Source organism: Bombus fervidus, chromosome 12 (genome assembly GCF_041682495.2).
Source record: "Bombus fervidus isolate BK054 chromosome 12, iyBomFerv1, whole genome shotgun sequence".
NCBI lineage: Eukaryota > Metazoa > Arthropoda > Insecta > Hymenoptera > Apidae > Bombus > Bombus fervidus.
In genome coordinates, this window is record NC_091528.1 from 8,696,734 (window position 1) to 8,705,385 (window position 8,652).

Sequence of the window (8,652 nt, forward strand, 5' to 3'; positions counted from 1 at the left end):
CCGTAGACCGTACGCACGTAAATTTGCAACGGTGCTTTGCGAAATAACCGTGATAAAGTCAATCATAATATTCTTTAGGAAGAAAATCTGTAGCGTATACACTGCTCGAAATAATTGGAAGGTTGTTCTTCCGAACTCTCTCGTTTCGTCTGCATATTCCTCTAATGTTCCTCTTCAAATCAATTTTCATTGCAGTATCGTACGAATGATATATCAATACATCAATGGTATAGAATTTCTTCGCTTCTGTTTGCTCGATTAGTAGAGAATTTGTTTACAGAACCAGTTTTGTTCGATAGGAACAGTGTATTTTGGTGAACTGGGTTCGTATAAACAGATTAAAGCGTTATTGGAATTTAAACTATTGCACAGGCTAAAAGTTTGCAATCATTCTATGCTCCATCAAGATGAGAAACTTACAAAAGACGAGAGTTTCGAAAATCTTGTTGAAAATCTGTCAAAATCCATTTTTGTCGATTGTCGAAATTTTACGATACTTCTTCTTCGTATTCTTCGTCTGTGATATTCATATATATATACAACTGTAAATGTAATTTTTAACTTTTAAAATTAAAACATTCACACGGAATAAATTAGAGAAACGACGTGGAAAAAATAAATTACAAAGAAAGAGAAGATATTTATTCCGATATAAATCTTTGAAGTTTAACAATATCGTCGACGACACGAGATATTCCGAAATTCCAAAATACTTCATCAAGAAAAATGTTTCCTCGGAGAATTTCGATTACCGGAATGTAAAAGCCGGGGGAAAGTTCCCAGTTCGGCCTAGTTCTGATATTTAGCTAAAAGACGATCGCACAATGGTGGAAAATACGTGTTCTGATTTATGATTGCCGGACCAGGTACCACACGTGTTCAACCTACACTTACGCGAGATTCTATTTACGAGCCTCTGACACGTGCGATATACCTTTATACCTATCGAGTTTGCCAATAGTAATCGCGGTAAAAACGTATTCGAGAGATTCAACGATCTACAAAAAGTTTCCTGCATCTTTCATGAGACCGATTTCACACCTTTAACAACAATTAATGACATTTCCAGTTTTTCCGTTGTCGACTTCTTTTTGTATTGTTGATCGAGGTCAAAGTTTCAATACGATGATTCATTCTTCCTTTCTCCGTTAACTAACAGATACATGATTTTCCTAATTTAATCAAAATTTCCAATTTGCGTGCTATAAAATCATTTTCATAATCCATCTCATCGTTCGGTATTCCTTCAAACCGCGAATTGGTTGTTGCAAAAGTACAATAAATTACTTATCTCGTTGATCGAGTGTATAAACGCTTTGGATATTGAAAAACGTTTTATGAATAGGAAAATGAAACGAAGAAATAGAACGATCCAATCACATAATTACAGCTTTTTGATCTGGTATACCGATTTATTTAAAAACGGCACTTTTTAATTGACAATTTTATCTGGATATTTCTCTTCCATTACTACGTTTAATGGCCAACTAGATTATTTGACAGATATTCGCAATAAATGATTCTCTTTCACTTCAATCAGGTATAAAACAGAACATTCGGAGAAGCCTAGTACTTTGTTACCCGAACGCAATCGTCTAACTGTTTCGAACAGTTTCAAGTAGAATCGCGCAACTCGTTAAATAAAAGCTCGTTTCCATGTCTCGATTGACGAGGGAATTGCTCTTGACTCGTCACGGGAAGCGTCGTACGCTACAGACGATAAAGCGATGCTCTCGAGCGATATATTTGCATCGATTACCGAATAACGTGATTCCTATCGGGCAGCGCATCATCAACACCGTGCACACGCAATAAAGCAGGCGGATTTCAAAGTCACGTCGGAGATTTATGAAAAACGAGAGTGGTAAAGCGTGGAAATTTATTTGCCGTCCTACGAGTAAAACGCTAGCAAATAATTTACGTCTCTGCAGAGAAGCTACGCCTATAGCTCGCGATATGCATTATTTTCCCATTTATCACATATTCCACGTAACCACGGCCGTTTCCCAATATTCTCTGTACTATTCGCGTTTACGTTTCCGTAGAGGGGAGACACAAACGAATTCTCAGTACTGCGGAAGACTCAATCAAACGAGGAAGGATCGGAGGGGATGAGATACGCGCGTATTATCGAAAACGCGTAGATCGAATGTCCATCGAGATATGCACATCGACGACCACCAGGGAATTAATTATACGATTGTGTCATGTGTCCTTGATTTGTTACGTTACGAGTAACTCTACTTTCCATGTTAAACATTGCCCAGTGGAGGTTGGATAATTGGCGACGAGCATCAAATACACACCCTATTTTACTTCGTTCTATGGCGATAAAGCTGAGAAACGATTATGATAAGGATTTTTTATCCCTTAACTTGCTTCTTTCTTTCTTGCCAATCTTTTTACGTCCGTACAACTCGATATGAATTTTATATTTCAACGAATATTATGAGAAGACAGATAGTTGTTAGATATTTGGAAAATAATAAACGTAAAATAAATATACACGAGTCAAAGCTCATGGTGCCTTCGCCGTCGGAATTAACTGATATAAAACAAATCTGAAGAATCACCAAGAAATTACTAACTCCTTAAGCATTATTATCTTGCTTGGAATTCTAGGTAGCGAAGAATTTTTCCGTCAATTAGTGCAATAAATGTCTCATCGCTTATGTATAACGTATCGGAGACTCGGATCATTCGAGCAACTTTAAAGTTAATTAGACGAAGCGGAAAGTTTAAAAGTAAAAATATTTTATTCTTGAGAGGATTAAGCACGAAGATTAAGCAATAGAATACAGAAATTTAACATGAAAATGAAACCTTTTGCAGACGTTCTGCAAATTTCCATGCATCAGCTAATTTAATTAATCTGGTATAATTTCCAAATATAATTAAAATTAAACAGAATTTCCACGATTTAATATAAATAGAATATAAAGTGGTTTGATAAAATAGCAATTTAATAAACGTGATCAAAATTTTAATCGATATTGGACAAGTTTTAAAACTCGATTGGAATTGGGACAATTTTCACGATGAATATTGGGAAAGAACGATCAATGGGACTTTATCGAATGAATCTGATTCGTCTGGTAATCTCTCATTGTGGTTACGGTATTCCATGTGATTAGCTGGCAAAGACAACAAAGCAACGAAGTTCGTACAGAAAACAAAACTCCGAAACAATTTCAATCACGCTTCATCCGAAGCGAACAACAATCGTGAGTTTCCCAAAGAGAAACAACAATTTGTAAATATAATCAGAATGCAAATCTAACGTGCACTAAGTTCTTAGTATTCGACGAATTAATTTCGATATTCCACAAACTAGCAGACAGCTATAATTTTCTAATGTCTCGTACGACTGATAAGAGATAACGAAAAAGATAGTTTATACAGAATTAAACTCTGAATTGTTGTAAACAGAGGAAGTATTCGTATCAGGTATAGAAAACAAGCATTTATAGATAAAAAAAAAGAGAGGAGAACATTAAAATAATAAGATTATTTTATTAACGAAAAATTATTCAAAGATCGATATCTAGGAAATACAAAATAGTATTAATTGGACAACGATAGGATAGAAATCGTACTACAGTCAGTCACACGAGTCCTCGTACATCCTATAAAATTTTTATTAAAATAAAGCTTCACTGCGAGAAGACTAAAGCCTCTTTTTATTATTATTTTACATGTTAAGGAATAAATGTGTTATTATACATGATAGTATATGCTTTATTTAAACAAAAAATAACATTTTTGTAAGGTGTATGAATATCCTTTTGTAACTGTAAGTAGATGAATATAGAACATGATGCAATATGACATATAACAAGTGATTAAGATATATTATAGCTTTATGCTATAAAACTGGGTCATCCTGACGCAAGAAGTATGAAGTAAATAAAACTGTAGTAATAATACTTTAAGAAAACATAAAGGAAATATGATATAGTAGTAGTAAAATAATATATGTATCATATTTTCTCTGCCTTTTTGATATTATCTCAAAGTGAAAAGGAAATGTAATAATAATTTATACTATGGTGATCGCTCAAGTGTACAGAGTTTGAATATTTTTGTGTTTTGTTTCTTTCCATCTTAATCTGGAACTTGCTCGACTCCACTCCATCACGCTATTTTATTTACATTCGTACAATAATATACACAAGCGTGTATCCATCAAGCGTAACTCCAATGTCAAATACGCACAAAATCCGCCCTGTTTTTCTAAAGTTCTTATTCGCGAACCGTGCCTGGAGCATTATTACACCCTTGAAAAAAAAAAAATCTTTTCTCGTCGACCTCGAGCTTCTAAGAACGCCAGATGGCTAACGCGGTTTCATGAAATTTCTCTCGTTTAGTGGTGTGAAAATAAAACAAAATCCTCGAAAGAGAGAATACAACATACGTTTGGCGTTAAAAACTCAGGGTGTTTCATTAACTAAATTTAACACACACGACTTTTAATTGGAGATAATTCGATAAAAATCTAATGATCCTAAAGATAATTATTATATACTTACTTTATAAATTACTTTTAAAGTGTCTCGGGCTACCGATATTGTACGAGTCACTAATTAATTAAAGCAGCAAATTTCTAGCTAGATACTAATAACACGTAATCGCGAAATAATCGGTTTGGCGGTTATATCGCGAAAATTCTCAGAAATCGAAAGTAACAGCGTATATCAAATTTCACGTGTTAACATCCCCTACAGCTATTAAAAGCTTTATCCTGACATCTTGACGTTAAACTGGTCGAAAAGCTTTCACGCCATAAAAGTCAATCGACAGATATCACACTATGTAAGAAATTAAACTTCGTTAAAAGTGACTCCATCTTCGATAAAACGGTAAAATATTTTCGTGAACATGTTACATGATAGTTTTCGGAATAGAAATCTTTCAAGCTGAAAAACTGCGAAATTACATAGACTACATGGTAAACAGCCAATAATGGTTACCAATAAATTATCAATAAAGTGACGTTTTTCTATCAATTCGTATTTTTGATGATATAATTAAAAAAAGTAGATTCTCGTTTGAAAATTTATTCACTTATCAAGTATTATAGAATGCACTATACGTTGAATATTTTCTATGTACAATCTGTGCAATTCTACACCTTTATATTTCCTACAAATGTGTAAAAAACCTAACCCCAATCATCAGTAACAAGTTATGATATGAACTTTAATAGTTAATGTTTAAATTAAATGATCTGATTATTTAATATAATCAAAAATGGTTCGTTTACTTTAGAAAGTACCTTGGTAAAATAGCGGAGAAAATAACTGCACGACGCTTTGTTGTCATACTGCACAACGTTGTCTGCTTGTCACAGCTTGAAATCACTTACTAAATTCCTGTCGCTGACTGTTCAAGAATCACGAAAGAAAGTTCGAAATTCGATGACAATCACGCCACGATGCTTCTTCACAGAGCGGTATCTATAAACTGAAAGCCGGACGAAACCACGCGAGTGCGACCACGAAACTACCCGCCAACCCGACTTACCCCGAACGAAAGCGAAAGCTTACGAACGCCGAACGAAGACAGCCGATGCTTTTCGTAACACTCGAACCAAGCCTCGTGTGATCTGAAATTAACAAAAGAGAAATGAACAAATAAAGAACATTAATATTCGAAAATAACGATTGTCTTTACGATGATTCTTTAAATTATCGAAAGATCGACCATCTAAATTGCAATTGTCATTGTAATAATGAAATTCGAAATCGTTTATTATCAACTGCTTTACTAAATGTATCTGATTATTACATGATATAAGATTCTATGAAATAAATAGTTAAAGAAACGATAATTGTAAAATTTTAGTAGTGTTATATACGACATTATTAAGCTAAGAATATAAATAACCCTACAATGCTACTATGTTATCAAACTACCTCCGAACTTGATACGGTTTTGGGAAAATATAATTTCGAAAAACAAATACTTTCGTTCCTACTTCATTTTTTACCTTTTATATTTTTTACCTAATATATCCTTTTCAAAATTCACTTCAAAGGAAAAATTCGTCAAAGAACATTGACAAGAAGGGTTTATAATGCAATAGCGGGATTCTAATCTTAATCATGCGTTCTTAAAAAAGCAAACTACTGTTGTAAAACTTCTCACCTGGTTTTTTATCACTGCGCTAAACTTTTATTTGACAATAAATTAACAACACGTCTCTTTTGTTTTGAAATAAGATTATTTTCTCCTTAGAAGGATTCAGATCGGTGGCCAGAGTGGAAATGGTGCAAGTGATACAAATTTCGAGGGACATTTGAAATCAGAACAGATGGCGATAGGGAGTCCGCGGTTCTAAGTTCGTAGTGAAAAATGGCCGGCGCCAACGATTGTTTCAGCATCGGGAGTACGGTGGCCTGTAAAACCTGTTACAAGGAGGAGATCGAAGGCGAGGTGTTAGCATTCGATCCACAAACTAAAATGCTAATCCTAAGTATCCTTTTTTCATAAATTCGCTTAAAGTAACATTCTTCCCATAAACTACATGTATGCAGAGCTCATCCGTCGCTCGTTTAACATTGCCGCAGTGTAAATAACTTTCGAGCTATCTATGATAGGTTTTGTGAATTTTAACAAACGACCACTGAGGTACGTATCGCGTTTTCACACGGGAAACGTGCAATACCGCTTGTCAATTATTTGATCATCATCTAACCAACTACACGAAGTCAGGTTAGTTTCGTCATTCAATCAACCATGCTGGATTTTCCGTTGCTTTTTATTGCTCTGCTTATATGTTCTTTAACGTATTTTCACGTTTCACACGGAAACTTTCACTTTCATTTCTCTTCATGATTTAGAAATAAAAATATTTTTAGTATTATGGGAAATGTTAGAAAACCATGCTTATAACCTGAGAATTTATTTTGTAGCCAGGTGACCGTATGAATGGAATATATTAATACTATGTTTAATTTACACATTTTGTGGTAACAATAATTCCTTAACTGACGCCTACCAGAATGTCCGTCATCCAGCGGAACACCAACATTAAACGATGTACACATAGTAAATTTATCCTTGGTATCAGAGGTCCAAGTAAAGCGGGAAGTTAGCCCTACCACTAGCGAGCCACCACAAAGCCTTAATTTACAAAAGCTGAACAGAAGAGTACGTAATCAAATTGAAGAGAAGAAAAAACTGGTAATGGCTCTGCAGGCCGGAGTATCTCCAGAGGGACAAAAACTCTTCAGTACTATATCAAAAACTATCCCAGAAATTACGTGGAATGGAGCAAATATTGTTGTATTTAACAATGTCACAATCAGACCACCATATAAAGTTGACAATGTTCATGGAAATATTGAATCTGGAGCATATAAACATGTAAAGAAAGTGGTAAGTGTTTTAAAAAAGCAGAATATGACAATTTGCTATAACCTGCATGGTTTTCAATTCTACAGGTTGAAAAACATATTAAAGATACGGAAGCGTCGCAACAGGCACAACAGTGGGAACAACAGCAACAGAAGCAAAAAGGAGATACGATGCAATAAAATTTCAAAAAGGCCCTATATCAGAAATAAAGCTACTATGCTTTCACAGAAGTTCCAGTCTTTGAGGAAAAGTAGGAAATGACGATAACAAGATTCTAAGAAATTAAGGGAAAAAGTCACTGCAAAACTACTACATAAGCCTATCAAGAGAACCAGCATCACAGATTAAGTTCAAATTTATTTGAATGAAAACGCACTTCACAGGAATCAAATGTGAATTGATTATCGAAATTTTAAACGAGTATCAAATGTTTTGATAATATCGTATGAGCAGCATTTTCAAAATCAATAAAACACACCATACTAAACTTTTTAGTAAAGAGCATGATCTTTGACGAAGAATGCTGTTTATTGTATCTAACAAGCTGCCATACAACTTTAGATTCTGCTGGAATTACATGTGCTCTGATGCAGGTGTGTTTTAGTTTAGTTTAACATTGTTATAAAATACGTTTAATAGTTGTTTACAGATTATTGATGTACATGATGGTAACATAATTCGGTTGCCATGTGAATATCAACTTTTTTAAAAATACAAATCGATCGACGTGGTATAATTTAAGTCCGTATGAAACGGTTCAATATATTTTTAACTACTACACCACAAGTGGAAAAGTAACAAACGATCAACGAAAATTTTCATACGCGAAACATCCGACTTCAATACTGATTCAAATTTTACGTTCACTCGCTGATTGTAATATCATTTCTTTTTAATCGCTCATTATAGTACTGTCGATCTCTTGGAATTTGTAAACAAACAAACGAAGAGAAAAAAAACATGATCGTCGCAATTCGTTGCAATTCATCGCGCCTGCGTCGGCACGAGACGTATTCGATCGCGACGTGACATTGTAAGCTGAAAATGGATATCCCCTTGCATAAAGCAAGCCATAAAATTGTTATTTAAATGAAGACATCAAACTTGGTTTGTGCAAGGGCAACCTATACCTGTAACGATATATTTACAGGTAATTTCGTTTGCAATGATAAAATATAGAACTCGTCTCGTGCCCTTTACCTTTTGAACGCGGAAAGACACAAGAAAAGAAAGATGATAAAAATTAATTACATAAAAAGACACAAATAAATGTAATATAAATTCTATTATTAA

At 34.3% G+C, this 8,652-nt stretch overlaps 2 protein-coding genes across 7 annotated transcripts in view; one reads left to right on the forward strand and one right to left on the reverse strand.

Annotated features, from left to right (window-relative positions):
• LOC139992904 (QRFP-like peptide receptor) overlaps positions 1-5,617 on the reverse strand; it is a 76,810-nt gene extending 71,193 nt beyond the window's left edge. For 2 of the 6 annotated variants that reach the window (XM_072014207.1, XM_072014205.1), the window contains exon 1: positions 5,276-5,615. The gene's annotated coding sequence lies outside the window, so the exon portion shown is untranslated. Of the gene's footprint in view, positions 1-5,275 lie in introns of all 6 variants that reach the window. The other 4 variants (XM_072014204.1, XM_072014206.1, XM_072014202.1 and 1 more) reach the window with 3 other exon arrangements.
• Positions 5,618-6,307: 690 nt separating this feature from the next.
• On the forward strand, positions 6,308-8,645 carry LOC139992906 (protein LSM12). Its single transcript, XM_072014209.1, has 4 exons — positions 6,308-6,475; positions 7,004-7,380; positions 7,446-7,522; positions 7,586-8,645. Exons 1-4 carry the CDS (start codon positions 6,355-6,357, stop codon positions 7,611-7,613), a joined length of 603 nt encoding a protein of 200 aa, XP_071870310.1. The 5' UTR covers positions 6,308-6,354; the 3' UTR covers positions 7,614-8,645.
• The last annotated feature ends 7 nt before the right edge of the window (positions 8,646-8,652 follow it).

Coding starts and splice junctions, on each gene's coding strand:
- LOC139992906 (XM_072014209.1), top strand. CDS start 6,355: ATGGCCGGCGCCAACGATTGTTTCAGCATCGGGAGTACGGTGGCCTGT. Junction 6,476..7,003: donor AACTAAAATGCTAATCCTAA/GTATCCTTTTTT, acceptor GACGCCTACCAG/AATGTCCGTCATCCAGCGGA. Junction 7,381..7,445: donor ATAAACATGTAAAGAAAGTG/GTAAGTGTTTTA, acceptor TCAATTCTACAG/GTTGAAAAACATATTAAAGA.